General features: G+C 40.5%; 1 protein-coding gene across 1 annotated transcript; it reads right to left on the bottom strand.

The window, feature by feature from the left end:
• Nucleotides 1-8279: 8279 nt before the first annotated feature.
• LOC140011334 (uncharacterized) lies at nt 8280-12259 on the bottom strand. The gene is made up of 3 exons (XM_072060127.1): nt 11576-12259; nt 10710-11426; nt 8280-8450 (listed from the first exon to the last, which is right to left on the bottom strand). Exons 1-3 carry the CDS (start codon nt 12257-12259, stop codon nt 8280-8282), a joined length of 1572 nt encoding a protein of 523 aa, XP_071916228.1.
• Nucleotides 12260-19049: the final 6790 nt, after the last annotated feature.

Consider the following 19049-nt stretch of genomic DNA (forward strand, 5'->3'; position numbering starts at 1 on the left):
ATTTTCGTTTGGGATAGTTAAGGGAAGACAACAAAACTTGAGCTTTGGTCGAATGTTTGCTGAAATAAAAAGTCAGAATTGCCGAACCCTTTGCCCAGAATTTTCCAGTCATTTGCATGAGTTTCTTTTCTATGTTTTGCTTTGTTTGCATGTTGAAATCATGTTGCATGTTGCTTAGCTTAAAGCTGTGACGTTGGAGCTGAAGGTATCTAATCAAAGTCGTGTGTTAAAATTGGAAATTTGAGTTGGGAAACCAAAGTGCAGCAGGCTTTTACATTCGGCATGCTGAAATCCTTTGAGTGTTTAAATTACTTAGTCTGTTTGTTATTTGAAATTTTTTGAGAAGTGTTTAGGTGAAAGGTTTGGTTAAAGAAGGTGTGCTGAAGTCCCAAGTTTATGTTTGAAACCTTTTTTTATTTTGAAAGAAAGTTATGGGCAGATTTTTCTGTTTTGGCCGATGCAAGCTCAAAGAGCAAGTTGTTGCAGCAGTCATCCGTAGGCTTGCACAGAATTTTTAAGAGTTTGCATGGTTTCTTTTTATGCTTGTCATTTGATTGAGTTCTGGCAATGTTGTGGCTTTATCTTAATTCAAAGTTTTGATGTTTGATTGAATAATATCTGATTCTTTCTTGGCTGCCGAAAGCTTCATAACCTACTGAAAATATTGCTGCAGCATGTTTTCTCACGTTCTTGCATGGAGATTGCATGAGATAAATTCCAGATTTTGCACTTTGGCCCCCAAGTCTCCCCCAAAGCTACTAAGGCCCAAGTAATTGGAAATTTAATCAATTGGATCCCTTGTGTTTTTTGCAGCAATACATCATGGCCCAATTACATTCCATGTTCTTGCAATTAGGTTCTAAGGTGTTTGCGTTTGAGTCATTAATTGATCTTTATTATTTTGGGGACCTTTGAAACTCTTTGCTGATTCATTTTGATGTTGATTGTGATTGATTAGTGGTCATTATTGGGTCCTAGAAATGCAAGTTTGAACCATTCATGGGCCTTCATTCACTCTTGGATTCTTGAGACATGATTTTTGCTTGGACTTTATTATTTACTTGGGGACCTTTGAGTTCTTAAATGCCTCAATTAGGTTCAAATGATTGAGTAATGCTTGCTTTTGGGTCTTTAGTAGATGTTATGCTTGGGGATTGGATGATCATGCCTTTTGCCTGGGTCTTTAAGTAGTTTTGGCTTCATTGAGTTGCAATTGAGGGAAAGTTTGATGTTTTGGTGGATTCCAATTATTTTGTTTATATCTTATAACTAAATTGGTGCATTAATCCTTTCTTTTGAATGGTTTTAGCCCAAATTAGTTCCTTCTTTAGCAACTATAGCCCAAGTTGAGTCTTGTTCACCTGACTAGCATTACACACGAGGGAAGGTACAATCTCTCTCATCCCTTTTTGTCTCTCCTATGTGATCTACGTGTTATGTGAAATTGCATGCCTACTCCGCTTTCCTTACCTCCTTGCGTGCATTTACTTGCTTTTACTTTTATTTAAGTTTTATGGGGTATGTGTACACCTCTTGGCTTGTAATAGATAGGGCTCAGAGAGCCTTTGGTCCATTTCCCCTTCCCCTTGGTTGCTTTTATTTAAGTTTTATGGGGTATGTGTACACCTCTTGGCTTGTAATAGATAGGGCTCGGAGAGCCTTTGGTCCATTTCCCCTTCCCCTTGGTTGCTTTATTTAAGTTTTATGGGGTATGTGTACACCTCTTGGCTTGTAATAGCTAGGGCTCGTAGAGCATCTGGTCCATTTCCCCTTCCCCTTGGTTGCTTGCTTTTGTTGTTACATGTTAAATTGCTTTGGTAGGCTCTTGCATCTAGTCGAGCATGCTAAGTGCTACGTGCTACGTGTTTACAAGCGTTTTGGCATGCCTACTTGCTTTCATAACCATGAATGAATAGAATGGATGAATGTACGTCACCACACTAGTCCAACGCTAGTTGTGGCTCAGTATTTCATTAGGAATTCATAGAAAGGGCTAGTCCAACGCTAGACCCAATAGGATTTTTCCTTTGTTTTTCATTAATGCATTATTTGCCTGTTCACTACATATCATGCATTTTTTCTTAGTTTTATCATCTGGTATGCTCCTCGATTCCCCTTTCCCCTCACTTTAGGTTTTGCATCCCATACTAGCTATAGAGTTCATTTTGCTTGAGTGTCCCCTCTTGATAAGGGAAACGAGCGAGTGTGGCTACTCGATAGCCTTAGCACGCTAGTTTCGCCTTCTAATCAAAGGGAAAATCAAGTCACGATTTAGGTCTCCCCGTACCCAATATGCATGAATTCCCTAGGCTCATGCATTCTCAATCCACTCTATCATTACACTTTCACTTTTGTCTCATTTGCACACATGCACCCTTTTATCACTTTCACTTGCACACGAACACTTTTATCTTCACTCGCACACGAGTACTTTCATCTACATTTGCACACCTTCACTCTTATCTTATTACTTTTATCATTTTTTCACTTCACATAAACTCACACTTTCACATGGCATGCATTCCACTCATTTTTCACGTCATTTAGGTTTAGGTGTGACCTCTCCAAAAGGATCATTATTGGGCTTCACAATTAATGTGATTGGCACCACTCAACCTTTGAAGAGAAATTTCCCCCAATCCCCCTAGGTCTAGGGTTTTGCATTCATGTAGACATATCCAATATGCGATACATACCATGGGTAGAAAAATTAGGAAAAATTGGTTTAAGTTACGCAACTAGCCTTGGCTAGGTCGAAGGGGTGCCTTGGATTTTTATCCTTGCCTTCCCCTTTGTCAAACGTGACCCCCGAACCTTTTTCTTTGGCTTACGTGGACTAGGAGTCGTTTTAAAAAGGGTTTTACTACTTTGTCTTTAAAAAACACTTTTTTGGGTGACTTGGTACACCCCAAATCTATACCAAGTGGCGACTCCGTTTTTCATATTTAAAAACCCTTTTTAAAATTTCATTTGGCCAAATCGTCGCTTTCCAAAGTCCCATGGCCTTTTTACTTTTCATTTTGCACACGCTCACACCACTTCACACATCTCTACACATTCACTTTCGATTCAAAAAGTGGGGCGCGACACAGATTTTGGCTGATTTTTAGGCTCTAATAATAAGGAGATTAACTTGATAAAATGGTGGTCAAATGGTGTGTTCAATTGGTAGCCAATCGGTAGCGAACGTTACCCGTCGGTTCTAGCCATTTTTCCTTAAATCGTGTATACTAAGGTTTGAACTTATAATTCACTAACTCATTATTACCACTTCTAATCACACTCTTAATATCATCTACAACTCACTCTAAATCACCAAATTTGATCCTCACTCTGTACCGGATAGTCACACTACGGATAGACGTAAAAATCCTAATTCGCTCTAACTCGAAAATAGAAGGGAAAACCCTTAATTCTATGTTCTGTTACACTTATTGTGGGGTGATTAGGTAGTAGGGCTATAATAAAATATTAATTTCCAAATAAAACGGGAATGTTTAAGAAAAATATAAGGAATTTGCAAGTCCTCACACTTTCTCCCTCTTAAGAGAATTTCGACCTCGAAATTCATACCTTTTATTGTAAATAACTCGGGATACTTTTCTTGCATGTCCTTCTCCAACTCCCAGGTTGCTTCTTCCACCTCATGATGTCTCCATAGAATCTTCACTAGTGGAATCTGCTTGTTTCTCAAATCTTTCACCTTCCTATCAAGTATTCGAATGGGTCGCTCCTCATAGGTTAAAGACTCATCGAGTTCAATATCTTTTGGTGGCAAGATGTGAGTCAAATTCGGATGATATTTCTTAAGCAGAGAAACATGAAAAACATCATGGATGCAAGACAAACTAGCTGGTAGCTCTAGTCGATAAGTCACATTCCCTATCCGCTGGAGTATATTAAAAGGTCCTATGTATCTTGGTTGCAACTTCTTCCCTTTTCCTCCTTTAATCTTTCCTTTCAAGGGAATGACCCTAAGAAATACTTTATCCCCTATCTCAAACTCCAAATCCTTCCTCCGATGATCGGCATAACTCTTTTGTCGGCTTTGAGCTGTTTGAAGCCTCTGACGAATCACCTTTACCTTTTCATAGGCTTCTTCAACCCAAGGTATTGTAGCCGGATCAATGATCTTCCTCTCTCCTACTTCATCCCAATGGATTGGAGATCGACACCTTCGTCCATACAATGTTTCATATGGGGCCATTTGAATAGACGAGTGATAACTATCGTTATATGCGAACTCAACCAAGGTTAAATATTGGCTCCAACTCCCTCCAAAATCTATAATACAAGCTCTCAGCATATCCTCAAGAGTTTGAATGGTCCTTTCCGATTGTCCATCAGTTTGAGGATGATACGCTGTACTATAGCTCAACTTAGTCCCTAGAGCCTCTTGCAACTTCTGTCAGAATCGAGACTGTGATACCCCAACTTTTAGGATAATCTTTTGTTTAGTCTCAAAGAGGATATTACGGTTTCTTTAGTTTATTTTTATTTTAAACCATTATTTTGTTTTAAAGAAGAAACTAAAGTTATTTCTTTGGGTTTGATTTAAAACCTTGTTTTATTTTAAAAGACTAGAAACCACCCTAGTTTCACTTGTGACTGATCGCTTTCTCAAATTTCTCATATTTTAACTGAAACCCTAAATTCAATTTATGGAATTGTAAAACCCCTCACATTTTTCTTAAAAATGCCCTTTTATTTGGAAATTATTCATTTATTATGGCCTACTACCCAATCACCCCACAATAAGTGCAAATGAACATGAAAGTAAAGGTTTTCCCTTTCCATTTTTAAGTTAGAGCGAATTAGGATTTTCACATTTTTTCGTAGTGTGACTATTCGGTACGGAGTGAGGATCAAATTTGGTAGGTAAGAGTGACTTTTGGATGAGGAAATTTTATATAATTAGAAGTGATAATAATAAGTTAGTGATTAGAAGGCAAAAATCCTAGTATACGCCATTTAAGGAAAATCGGCTCGAACCGACGGATATCGATCATTACCGATTGAACCCACCACTTCCCTACCACCACATACCCTTGATATTTTTGCAAAATATCCCCCCATCCTCAGCCATATAACCAAAATATGTGGCCAAAATGCAAGGAAAAGAAAACAAAATTTTAGTTGGTTTTGGTGGTGACAAGTGTCAACCACCTATGGTTCCTTGACCAACCTTTTGTCTTGCTTATCTCTCATTTCAGCTCATTTCCCTCATTTTCTTTCTGTTTTGGCTGAGAGCAAGGAGAGGCAAAAGAGTGAGGAGAGTTTTCAATCTTCTACCTTGAATCCAACCTTTTGAGTGCAACCAAGAAAAACTAAACCGATTAATCACTAGTTTGGAAGCTTGGGAGGCTTAAGGAACCAAAAATTTCAAGGAGAGGTGGAGGATCATTCTTGCAAGCTCTTGTCTTGAGGTATAATGGCTGATCAACCTTTCTCTCTCCATTAATCATGATTAAGTTGGGTATTAATGGTAGTATTGTGCTTGGATGCACTGAAAAATGGGTTGAGGTATCTTCATGGAAATTGTAACCTTTTGTCTAAGGTTCGAGACACCATCCAATACATTTTGATCCGATAACCACAGCTCCAGTTATGGGCAAAATCGTGTAACCCGTTTTGTACCATTTTCAATTTCACGGACGCGCACGTGCATTTCTCAACCGTTTTTGCCGTTTTGGACCGTTTAGGTCTACTTTTGGTATTTTGTTACCATTCCGGCTGTTTCGGCCAATTTTGACATTCTTTTGGCCGTAACGTCATTTTTGACTGTTTTTTATTATTTTTGACCGTTTTCAACCGTATTCGACCATTTAAGTTATAAACTGCTATTGTACGGCCGTTTCACTTATGTGTGTATATAATCTGTCAATACAGATTGTGAGGCTTTTGACGGTGACGGTCAAACTCAGTGAATTGTATCATTTTTCGTGCCAAGTTTTATCAAGTGAGTAATTGGGTTGTTTGTTGATGTGAAATTGTTAAAGTGCTTTGTATATGTTAAATGGGTACTTAGGCGAGGGTGTACTTTATCTCATTTGACCTAAACCCATCCTTTGTTTTGATTTCATATTTGAGAATACATACCTTATGTTGAGTATCACCCTTTTGCTGTGTGCTGATGGGGGTGATTACAGTACTTGAATTAAACCCCTTTTGCTGTGTGCTATTGGGGTAAGTAATTTGTTGTGTACTTTGTTGAGAGATACCATCTATTGAGAGATTGGATATCTCAAGGCTTGGTTCCAGCCCGGTTCCAAGGGTTAGACGAACTATTCGAGCCAGCTGGGGTTTGGTCGAAGATAGTTCCATGCCAACCTTGGGATTTAGTTCTTTGTTAAAGTTTTGACGAAAGCTAAGTTATTTTGTTTCGCTCGAGCTGTTGTGTGCTGTTGACTGGCCAGCGCGGGTTGATAAGGTGAACGGAAAAAGTTAAGTGGAGTCTATGGACCATGAGTACGGTGGTTGACGGAGTATCAACAGGCGTTCAAACTCGGGGAATTGAACTCGCTTTGGAGCCACCCGTATCCTACCATTGTGATGTTACTTTTTTGTTACTGATGTGACATAACCTGATTACTTGTTATTTGGATGTGAATTTATATTTATACCCCTGATTACTCACTAAGCATATAGCTTACCCCATTTCATTTGTTTTCCTTAGCAGGGGCCCGACGCGGGGATCGCTCGGGAAGGTGTTTAGTCTTTTGATTAAAGAATAGTTAAATTTGTACTTGTTATAAGTTGACTAGTAAGATGTATATAGTTGTCGTGGTGGTTGTAGTTATCAGCTTTTCTAGGGTTTACTTTCTGGTACCCGTGATATGTAATTCTTGGAGAATTGGATGTAATATTTGAGATTTATCTTGTAATTTAATTGAGGAGTTTAGTGAACGACTGAGTCCCGGCGAGAGTTGGGCAGGCGTCCCGCCGATACCCTCGGGTTTGCCCTTGGGTGAGGTGGGGCCGTCACAGAGACACAAACCTGGGGTCCCTATCGGATACAATACTCACTAGTACCCCATGTAATCTCACCACTTCATTCATATAGAGTTTGGCAAGTTTCTCCAAAGGATATTTAATATTAACTGGCAAGAAATGTGCGGTCTTAGTTAGTCGATCTACTATCACCCAGATCGCATCATGACCTCCTTGAGTTCTTGGTAACCCCATTACGAAATCCATCGTTATATGCTCCCACTTCCATTCAAGAATCTCTAAAGATTGTAATAGACCTGACGGTTTTTTATGCTCAGCTTTTACTTGTTGGCACGTAAGACATTTTTGCACAAACTGGGCGATCTCCGCCTTCATATTCTCCGACCAATACAGACTTTTGAGGTCCTTGTACATTTTACCACTACCTGGATGCACCGTATACCTAGAGCGGTGTGATTGCTCCAAAATCTCCTTCTTTAATTCTTCATCCCTAGGTACAACGACGCGACTTCGGAACCTTAAAATTCCATCAGGACCTAAGTTGAAATTGGGTAACTCCCCCTTCTTCACCCTTTCTACCCATTTCTGCACCGTCAGTTCTTCCATTTGACCCTCTTTAATCCGATCCAACAGTATCGATTTCACCTCAATATTTCCAAAAATCACTTTCTGTGGCTCCAAACGAGGATTCCATTCACACACATCCTCTAATAAGCTCCACTCTCCCACTATCGAACTTGCTAGTTGAGCCTTTCGACTTAGAGCATCCGCTACAACGTTGGCCTTTCCCGAATGGTAATTAATCATGCAATCATAATTCTCTAAGAATTCCACCCACCGACGTTGTCTTAGATTTAACTCCTTCTGAGAAAATAGGTACTTAAGGCTCTTATGATCCGTATATACCTCAAATGTTATCCCGTATAGATAATGCCGCCATTTCTTCAAGGCAAACACAACAGCTGCAAGCTCCAAGTCATGGGTTGGGTAGTTTTGCTCATGAGGCTTTAACTTCCGAGATGCGTAGGCAATCACATTCCTATTTTGCATCAAAACACACCCTAACCCCTCTCTTGAAGCGTCGGTATAAACCGTATAACTATCCGTCCCATTGGGCAAATCTAACACTGGAGCCATGGTCAATTGTCTTTTAAGCTCTTGGAAACCATTCTCGCATTTAGCATCCCAAATGTACTTCTCTTGTTTCTTTGTCAAGTTCGTTAGGGGTGCTGCAATTCTCGAGAAATTCTTTATAAATCGGCGGTAGTACCCTGCGAGACCTAGAAAACTTCGTATTTTCGTAGGATTCTCTGGCCGTTTCCATTGAACTACAGCTTCACTTTGGCCGGGTCTACAATAAGCCCATCCTTCGAAATGATATGGCCTAGGAACGCCAATTTCTCTAGCCCAAATTCACACTTGCTAAATTTGTCAAACAGCTGGTGCTCTCTTAAGGTTTGCAATACTATCCTCAAGTGTTGCTCATGTTCCTCCCTTGTCTTCGAATACACCAGGATATCATCAATAAACCGTGACAGCCCCACCTTCCCCTAAGGTGAACCAAAGGGGTTAGCGGACTGCCTGCCCAACACTCGCCAGGACTAACGGGACAATTCAATACGGTGTGACGACACTCGCAACGTCGGAGGCGGTTAGCAGGGCTCCAACGCACAACGGCCCCTCTTGGCCTAATCTGGTACGGGATCACTGGGAGCGCTCCACGAGGTCGCTCGCCCGGAGGGCTATCACTAGGTTTACCCCGTCTGTCCATCCTACACCAAAAGAGTAAATAAATGTAAATAACCTTAAGGAACATACTTAATATAATCCTCAAGTCGAGCCTTTCTAACACGCCCAGGCCAATTCAAACCTAGGCTCTGATACCACCTGTGACAGCCCCACCTTCCCCTAAGGCGAACCAAAGGGGTTAGCGGACTGCCTGCCCAGCTCTCGCCAGGACTAACGGAACAATTCAATACGGTTTAAAAGTTCCGGAACATACAAGCGCGCTTAGACAAGTCAAAATTACAAAATAAAAAAAAACGTAAACGGAGTCGGCCATGAATAGTAACCGACACGTCAAAATCCAACCAAACATCAATGAAACATATACATCTTGAAATTTAGCATTTACATACCAAAAGGACATACCCAAGTTGTCCAACAAGTTTATACAAGTACGGTTTGCAAATTACAACTTAACAGTTTTGATTGGATCCAAAATACACTTAGAGTTTGCTCAAAAGGAGCTATTCAAAATTTCATTTATATAAGCCCAACTCGGCAACCAACATTCATGGACTTTCCAAAAGTAATCAATTTCCTGTAAGGAAAACAAAAGGAACAGAGTGAGCTTATGCCCAGTGATATACTATCACTCACGCAGCAAAGTTCAAATACGCAAGTATCAAGCTTCTCATTCCAATACATCAAAAGCAAGCAAAGGCACACATCAATAGTGTTGATAAAAGGATACGGGCGGCTCTCAAGAGCCCCTCTCCTCGCTTGCATTCTTGATCGGATCTCATTGACCCTCCGTCAATGTTCAAGAATAACCAACCGTAGGCTCCACTTTACGTCCATTCCTTCCACCCAACATACCCCTACCGGGCCCGAACTTCAAACAGTAGAAATTTGGTAATATTCGAGTATACCGGAATCAAGAATCTCACTACTACAAGATTCCATATAACAGTCCCCATGGCTCGTCAACTTTCACGACCAAGTCCTCGCTGGCTCGATTCAATCGACTACCAATGGGGTTGAGCTCAGTAGTAACAATAAAAGTCGTTGGATCCTCGTCCAAACGACACCAAATCCAGTTTTTCATGCACATTTCAAGTACCACAGTGAAACAGTAGACAGTCGTATATAATACAAAAGGGGTGAGGGCGATCAAGTACACCCTCACTTTAATCAGTTTCAATAGTGCAAATAAGCCTTCAAGGCATCAAGTTCAATATAATAAAGCCACATTGTAAACAAACAAGTGAGTAGTATACTCACCAAGCAAGCAAATGATATTTCATAAACCTCCACCCAAAGAGCGTCTTGGACCACCGTCACGTCCTAAAACATTCAACTAAGCACAATAATGATGTGAAACCCCGATCTAGACAATCAAAACACCATGGCTTAGGCAGCGGAAATTTGACCCAACTAATCCCTAGAAGTCACGAACAATTTTGATATTATCTCAACCCGTAACTACTCGAATTAACGAACCAAATTGGAGGTAGTAGAACGCCACAATCAAGGAGATACTCGATTGATAAGTTCGAGTGAATAACTTGAGAAGATTCTCAAGTATTCAAAGGCAACTCCCTTGCCAAAGAGAAAGTGAAAACTCACTAATTGTATTTAATAGTCAAAAACTGATCCCAAAACAAAGAGGAAGTGGGGCTATTTATAGCCCTTACAAGCATTAACCCTAATCCAAAAATTGACCAAACTACCCTACATACTTAAGGAAGATTTTGGGCCTCACTTACTAACAAATGGGCTGCAATTAAACTAGCTTAATTACCTAGACTTTCTAAAGCGAGAAATAACCAAAATCAACGAGGAAATCAAATAATCCTACTAAACTCAAGTATTCGTGCAATCAACTGGTCTTCACTTGAATCTTCCAATTCCCCGTGTACTTGAATGGGCCTTGGTCTTTATATTCTCATCATTCCCCTCCTCTTAAAGGCGATTTGTCCCCAAATCATGACTCTCTTACAAAACAAAAGTGATGAGAGCATGTGTATAGTCACCAAGCAGCCTGCATGTCGCCTTCTTAAGCGAAGAATGATCATGACATCCTTGTGTGGAACAAGGACAACTCGTGGTGGTGGTAGATACATGTTGCGGACAGCAAGATTTCCATGACAATGATCACACAAGCGACGTCTCAACCCTATGGGTGGATCGTGAGCGGACGCCCGGTGAACCAAGGTTTGGTTGGGCTGCGAGTTGTACGCATCAAGACGTGGAAACACTGCATCAAAGGCCAATGTAACTCGACTATTGTTGGTTGGAATTACTTGACCAACACTCTCTTCACAGATCTCTATGGTTGCGGATATTGCACACTGCAAGATGAAGGATATCTGACCACGAACAACCTGCACAAATGAAAACACGTTAAACACCACCAAGGTGGAACGATCCAGCTCCGAGTGCCCGATGTTGTCCTCAGGCTTAGCGAGCAGGATCAATGTTCGCCCTTTCTTTTCCTTGCCTTCTAATCGATCCAACTCCCATTCCCTCTGTAAAACATTTTGGTCCTCTCGAATTTGTGTAGGTGAGAGTGGAACAAGTATGATCCTTATCCCTTTATGCATGAACGAGTATTTGTTGGAATGACCTTCATAAGTAACCTTGCGATCAAATTGCCAAGGTCTTCCAAGAATAAGATGGGCAGCTTGCATAGGAACCACGTCACACACCAACTCATCCTCATATCTCCCAATGTTAAACTTCACAGAAACCTACTTGGACACTCGCACTTCGCCGTAATCACTAAACCATTGAAGCTTATATGGTGTGGGTGATCTTGAACAGGTAGGTGTAACTTCTTGACAAATAAGGCACTGGCGACATTGGTACAACTTCCTCCGTCGATAATCAAGCTACACACTTTCCCGTTAACTAGACATCGGGTATAGAAGATGTTGGTACGCTGCTTTTCTTCATTTGTGCGTTGAGCACTCAATGCCAACCTTGTAACAAGGCCTAGTCCAACTAGTTGGTCAGGGGCAATTATCTCTTCTTCCTCAACCAATGGTGGCATGCCTTCATACTCATCCTCCTCATCCGTTAGCACTTCACCACTTGGAAGCATGAGCATGGTCCTTCGGTTTGGGCATTGGGATGCGATGTGACCGAAACCTTGACACTTAAAGCACTTAGTGTCGCGGTTTCTAGGTTTAGATGCCCCTAGATCAGCCTTAAATTCGGCCCTTTGGGTCAGTGTTGAAGATGACGAACCAGGCACCCATGCTCCATTCGAAACCCCACTTGCCTTGGTTGACTTTTGCTCACTCGTATGGGTAATCTCGCCTTTATACTGTTGAGTTCTCCAATTTCCAGATTGGACGTCGGAGCTTTGGTGGGGGATACCCCTCCTCTTGAGCCTCCTTTCCACCTTGATAGCTTTGTCCAATAATTCATCCATGTCAAGATAATGTCGGAGCTCCACAACATCTGCAATTTCAGCGTGTAGTCCTCTCAGGAAACGTGCCATGGTTGCCTCTATATCCTCCCGAACATTAGCCCGCAGCATGGCCATCTCCATCTCCTTGAAGTAATCCTCAACCGTCATACTACCTTGGGTAAGAGTTTACAATTTATGGTGCAAATCCCTGTGGTAATACGCTGGTATGAAGCGCTTCCTCATGATCCTTTTGAGTTCTTCCCAGGTGCGAATGAGTGGTGCTTCATTTCTCCTTTGTCTGGTGCGAATTTGATCCCACCAAACGGCTGCGTATTCAGTGAACTCAATGGTTGCCAACTTTACTTTTTGGGACTCTGAGTAGTGGTTGCAGTCAAAGAGCATCTCAATCTTCCTCTCCCATTCCAAATATGCTTCAGGGTCCGACTTGCCTGGGAAGGTAGGAATTTTGAGTTTGATTCCCTTTAGTTCATCATCCCCTTGATTAGGGATGCGTTTATAATTCCGGAATCGGTTTCCATCTGCCATGTCCTCCTCATTGTTCGAATCACCTAACTTCTCCACGTATGGTTGTCTCTTGGAGGCATTCTTGCCTAGGGTTGATTGCTCCACCTTATCCTCCAGTGTATCAATTCTCTGAGCCATGCGATCAATGGCGCCTGTTAATGCTTCAAGAACATGTTTCATGTCATAAGGGTCACTTGTCGCATGAGTTTGAGACATGTTTATAGAGTACCTGCAAGGCTCAACAAACAGTTAGTAGAAACTGCCTCACTCACTCCCTTAGTGTATCACTCACCCTCGTGTATGTCACTCAAAGCGCTCCAATGGACTTACCAAACACCTTTACCTGTTGGGTTAGGTAGTTTGAGAAATACTGCTCAAGCCCAAATAATTGTCACCAACTTCTTCCTCAAGAGTAATCACGGAGATGTAGGAGAAAGTGTAGGGAAGTGTTCCTAAAAGTTAGGAGAAAATATAGGAGAAAGTGTAGGAGAGTGTTCCTAAAATCTAGGAAGAGAATATAGGAGAGTTTCCTAAAGTGGATGAGAGAATATAGGAGAGTTTCCTAAAGTGGATGAGAGAATATAGGAAAGGTCCTAAAAATGTATGAGAGAATTTAGGAAAGTTTCCTAAAAATAGATGGGAGACTTTAGGAAAGTTTCCAAAAGAAATGGATGAGAGAGTTTAGGAAAGTTTCCTAAAAAATGGATGAGAGAATTTAGGAAAGTTTCCTAAAAAAATGGATGAGAGAATTTAGGAAAGTTTCCAAAAAAAATGGATGAGAGAGTTTGGGAAAGTTTCCTAAAAAATGGATGAGAGAATTTAGGAAAGTTTCCAAAAGAAATGGATGAGAGAGTTTAGGAAAGTTTCCTAAAAAATGGATGAGAGAATTTAGGAAAGTTTCCTAAAAAAATGGATGAGAGAATTTAGGAAAGTTTCCAAAAAAAATGGATGAGAGAGTTTGGGAAAGTTTCCTAAAAAATGGATGAGAGAATTTAGGAAAGTTTTCTAAAAAAATGGATGAGAGAATTTAGGAAAGTTTTCAAAAAAAATGGATGAGAGAGTTTGGGAAAGTTTCCTAAAAAGGTAGGAGAGAGAGTGTCCAAGTGAGTACAAAGAGTTATCCAAGTGCTTTACTTAGTTTCCTAATTGATTTTGGAAACAAGTTAGTTTTTGGAAACCCTTTGAAAATCCTTTTCCTCTTGAACAACTTTTGGTAACCTTCTTGAAACAACTTTTGGTAATCTTCTTGAAACAACTTTTGGTAACCTTCTTGAAACAACCTTTGGTAATCTTCTTGAAACAACTTTTGGTAACTTACAAATTCTACTCCAAGAAAGATTGCACAAATCAGATTTGGTTCCCTATTCAAAACAATTCGGTTGCCACTTTCTTTCCTTTCCTTTTTTTTTTTTTTTTTGCCAACCGATTCCTCTTTTCTTTCTTTTTCTTTTCATTTTTTTTTCTATTTTTTTTTCTTGACTACAACTATCAACCACGACACAAAACAAGGAAGTCCACAAATAATAACTACCAAGAACTCCAAGATCTTTCAAGAACTTTCAAGGAAGTTGTCCGGAACATCAGAAATTTCAAGATTGTGATCAAGAATGCAAGAAGCTCAAGATTAGTGTAAGTTCTCTTCAAGATTCACAAAATTTCAACAAGTTTTGCCAAAATCCAGATTTGAAAACCAAGTAAACAAGTTGGATAACACAAACAACAAGGCTGGATAGATTTGTATTCGGATGAACAGTAACTATGAACAGTATCGATGAACAGTAACGATAAACAGTAATAATTTATTTTTTTTTTTTTGGGTTCTAAACAAACGAACAGATTGGGATAAACATATATGAATCGAAATAAATGAAAACAAAAAAAATATATATCACCTGGTGGTTGTCAACTAGCTCTGGTACCAACTGATGTGAAACCCCGATCTAGACAACCAAAACACCATGGCTTAGGCAGCGGAAATTTGACCCAACTAATCCCTAGAAGTCACGAATAATTTTGATATTATCTCAACCCGTAACTACTCGAATTAACGAACCAAATTGGAGGTAGTAGAACGCCACAATCAAGGAGATACTCGATTGATAAGTTCGAGTGAATAACTTGAGAAGATTCTCAAGTATTCAAAGGCAACTCTCTTTCCAAAGAGAAAGTGAAAACTCACTAATTGTATTTAATAGTCAAAAATTGATCCCAAAACAAAGAGGAAGTGGGGCTATTTATAGCCCTTATAAGCATTAACTCTAATCCAAAAATTGACCAAACTACCCTACATACTTAAGGAAGATTTTGGGCATCACTTACTAACAAATGGGCCGCAATTAAACCAGCTTAATTACCTAGACTTTCTAAAGTGAGAAATAACCAAAATCAACGAGGAAATCAAATAATCCTACTAAACTCAAGTATTCGTGCAATCAACTAGTCTTCACTTGAATCTTCCAATTCCCCGTGTGCTTGAATGGGCCTTGGTCTTTATATTCTCATCAAATAAGACTCGATTATAGGTCATAAACCAATTCCAAATACTACCAAAATAGGGCTCCATAAGAATGTATAAGCACGAGAGTAAACCAGGGAAATCCGGAAATGGACTTAAGCTCTAAACCATAAAAACAGTTTTTGATATCATTTTGCGGTTTTGGCACCATTGGCACTACGATTATCGGATGGAGGTACAATATACACCGTTTTGAAGCTAAGAGGTAGGGCTACAATGTTGAAGAAGGCTACTCAGTCCAGTTTCTAGTGTAACCAGGTCAAATATTCAATATACTAAACCAGAACCGCAAAAATAGGTGAACAAACCGCATTCTGGTTCAAACATCATAAGTCAGGCTGCCTAAATCCAAATCAAGTGATTCCAAAGCCATCCGAAAGCTAAGACACCAGTCTACATTTCTTCAGAAGGCATCAATAACCAAATAAGAAACATTCCCAATCAAATTAACCAATTACCAAAGCTGATTACCAAGTTCGGGTAGAAACAGGGCAGCAGGGGTATTTCCATCTTTTCATAAGGTACGCTACTCCGATTGATCTGAAATTTTGTAGAAATATCTAAAATATTATTCCCTACAACTTTCATGTTTTAACCCAAGGCTAATTCGGCCTCTAACTATGATGAACAGTGCCAGGCAGAATGAGGGGGAATGAAACCCTAACTTTCACAATTTCCTTCCAAAACAGAAATTTCCTGCAATTAACCACAATTTACACCTTCTAGCTTCATTCTAGATCAATTCCCATCATCATACAAAGCCACACCATATGAATCATATTAAATCAGAAAAATCATGATTAAATAGAAAATGTCATCAATCTCCACCAAAATCAAGAAATAACACCTAATCACATCCCTTAAGCTACCACAAGTCATGAATTAACCATCATTAGATAGAGGAGAGGGGTTCCTTCACTACTCACCTTAGTAACCAAAGAAAAGAGACCACTTAGCACCTTAAGCTTCCAAACAACTTCACCAATCACCTAAATACCCCTAAACTAATAGGTTTTATGGAGTAATTTGAAGATTAACCGGTTGGAATGAAAGATTGAGCAAGATTGAAGGTAAGAAAATGGAGTAGTATTTCTTCTTTTTTCTTGAGAAAGGGCCGGCCAAGAAGCTTGAAAATAAGGGTGAATTTTTGGTCAATTTTTGATTTAAATGGTAAAAGGATGAATAGTAGTCATAACTCAAGACTTATTCTCCAAGTGACATTTGTCACTTCATTAAATGCATATCTATCCCATTGTCTCTCTCACACCAACTCACTTAATATCCTCTAGTTATCTCTTAACACCCGGTAAATAAACTCAGTATCCAAAACTTAACCTAACTGGCCGAATTTTTCCGAACTTTTTGCCCTAGTGGGTCCCACGTCCGGTATACACTCTTAATTTCTTAAAAACTAACCGATACTAGAAAAATCACCTAAAAACTATATTTACTCATAAAAATTATCTAGAAATTTTCCTAATAAATAAAATGCTGAAAAACATGCCATTGAATATAATAAATCCAAGAAAATGGGAAAATTACGGGGTCTCACACTCTCTCCCCCTTAAAAGAATTTCGCCCTCGAAATTTCTCACCTTAACTCACGAAAAGTTCAGGGTATTTCTTTCGCATTTCTTCTTCCACTTCCCAGGTAGCTTCCTCTACCCCATGGTTTCTCCATAGTATCTTAACCAACGGGATCTGCTTGTTTCTTAGCTCTTTGACTTTCCGGTCAAACACTTGGACAGGTTTCTGTTCGTAAGCAAGCGATTCGTCTACGTTGATCTCCTCTGGCTGTAATATATGGGACGGGTCGGGATAGTACTTCTTGAGCATCGAAACGTGGAAAACGTCATGAATTCGAGAGAGACTGGATGGCAGCTCTAACCGATACGCCACCGTACCTATTCTCTGGAGAATCTTGTAAGGTCCAACGAACCTCGGTTGGAGCTTCTTTCCTCTACCTGCTGTGATGCTCCGCAACAGTGTAACCTTGAGAAAAACACGGTCTCCAACTTCGAACTCCAAGTCTTTCCTTCGATTGTCCGCATAGCTTTTTTTGTCGGCTTTGAGCAGTTTGGAGTCGTTGTCGTATTAATTTGACCTTTTCTCACGCCTCCTCCATCCATGGAATAGTGGTTGGATCTAATGCCTTTCTCTCGCCAACTTCGTCCCAATAGATCGGTGATCGGCATTTTCGTCCATATAGTGCCTCGTATGGAGCCATTTGAATCGACGAATGGTAGCTGTTGTTGTACGCAAACTCTACTAAGGTCATGTGTTGACCCCAGTTACCTCCAAAATCCAGAATGCAGGTTCGCAACATATCCTCAAGAGTTTGGATTGTTCGCTCCGATTGTCCATCCGTCTGAGGGTGATAAGTCGTGCTCAAGTTGAGTTTAGTCCCAGAGTTTCTTGAAATTTCTGCCAAAACCTTGATACAAAACGGGGATCTCTATCGGAGACGATGCTCACAGGAACACCATGTAGTTTCACTATCTCGTCCATGTACAGCTGGGCCAACTTGTCCATGGAATATTCATGTTTTACCGGCAAGAAATGGGCCGACTTGGTTAATCGATCAACGATCACCCAAACGGCATCGTGTCCTCGTTACGTTCGCGGTAAACCTGAAACGAAGTCCATGGTGATGTTTTCCCACTTCTACTCGGGTATCTCAAGGGGTTGTAACAAGCCCGATGGTTTTTGATACTCCGCCTTAACCTGTTGGCAAACGAGACATTTTTGCACGTACAGAGCGATTTCCTTCTTCATATTGTCCCACCAATAGGTTCCTTTCAAGTCCTGATACATCTTGCTACTACCCAGATGGATTGTATACTTGGACCGATGGGCTTCCTCTAGAATCTCTGTTTTCAACGCTTCATCCTTCGACACCACTATTCGGTTTCGGTATTTTAAAATACCCTCAGGACTAAAATTGAAATCAGTTGTTTCTCCTTTTCCCACTTTCTCTCCCCACTTCCATACCATCAAATCCTCCTTTTGCGCTTCTTTAATGCGTTCCAGTAGAGTGGAGGTCACTTTAACATTGGCAAAACTCACCCTATGACTCCCAAGGTAGGGTTTCCACTCACAAACGGATTCTAACAAATCCTACTCTTTGATCATCAACCCTGCTATTTGAACCTTACGACTCAAAGCATCGGCCACTACGTTCGCTTTTCCTGGATGGTAGTTGATGGTACAGTCGTAATCCTCCAGAAATTCCATCCACCGTCGTTGCCTCTTGTTCAATTCCTTCTGTGAGAAGAAGTACCTAAGACTCTTATGGTCCGAGTAAACCTCAAAGGTAACCCCATATAGGTAGTGTCTCCATTTCTTCAGAGCAAAAACAACTGCGGCTAACTCCAGATCATGGGTTGGGTAGTTCTGCTCATGGGGTTTTAACTTTCTCGAGGCAAAAGATATCACATTTCGGTTCTGCATCAGCACACACCCTAGACCTTCCCGTGACGCATCAGTATACACAGCAAATCCGTCCACTCCGTTTGGCAAGACTAGCACCGGAGCCATTGTCAATCTTTTCTTTAACTTTTGAAAACTTATCTCACATTGGGCATTGCATACGAACCGACCATGTTTCTTCGTCAGGTCAGTTAAAGGACCTGCTAATTTGGAGAAGTCTTTAATGAAACGTCGGTAATACCCAGCCAGCCCAAGAAAACTACGGATCTCTGTGGGGTTTTCTGGCCTCTTCCAATTTGTCACGGCCTCTACTTTCGCCGAGTCAACTGAAATACCCTCTTGAGAAATTACGTGTCCCAGAAAAGAAATTTTCTCCAGCCAAAATTCGCACTTGCTGAACTTGGCGTACAGTTGATGGTCTCTTAGGGTTTGTAAGACAACCTTCAAGTGCTGTTCATGCTCTTCACGTGTCTTGGAATAGACCAGAAT

This window comes from Coffea arabica, chromosome 7e (assembly GCF_036785885.1).
Source record: "Coffea arabica cultivar ET-39 chromosome 7e, Coffea Arabica ET-39 HiFi, whole genome shotgun sequence".
In the NCBI taxonomy this organism is placed as follows: Eukaryota; Viridiplantae; Streptophyta; class Magnoliopsida; order Gentianales; family Rubiaceae; genus Coffea; species Coffea arabica.

Bases quoted from the DNA above. Each gene is read 5' to 3' on its own strand.
- LOC140011334 (XM_072060127.1), bottom strand. From the start codon at position 12,259: ATGACGGTTGAGGATTACTTCAAGGAGATGGAGATGGCCATGCTGCGG. The intron at 11,427-11,575 runs GTGTGTAGCTTG...GTGTCCAAGTAG, and splicing joins GATGTCTAGTTAACGGGAAA to GTTTCTGTGAAGTTTAACAT. The intron at 8,451-10,709 runs GTGACTATACAC...GTGTATTCGAAG, and splicing joins GGCGACATGCAGGCTGCTTG to ACAAGGGAGGAACATGAGCA.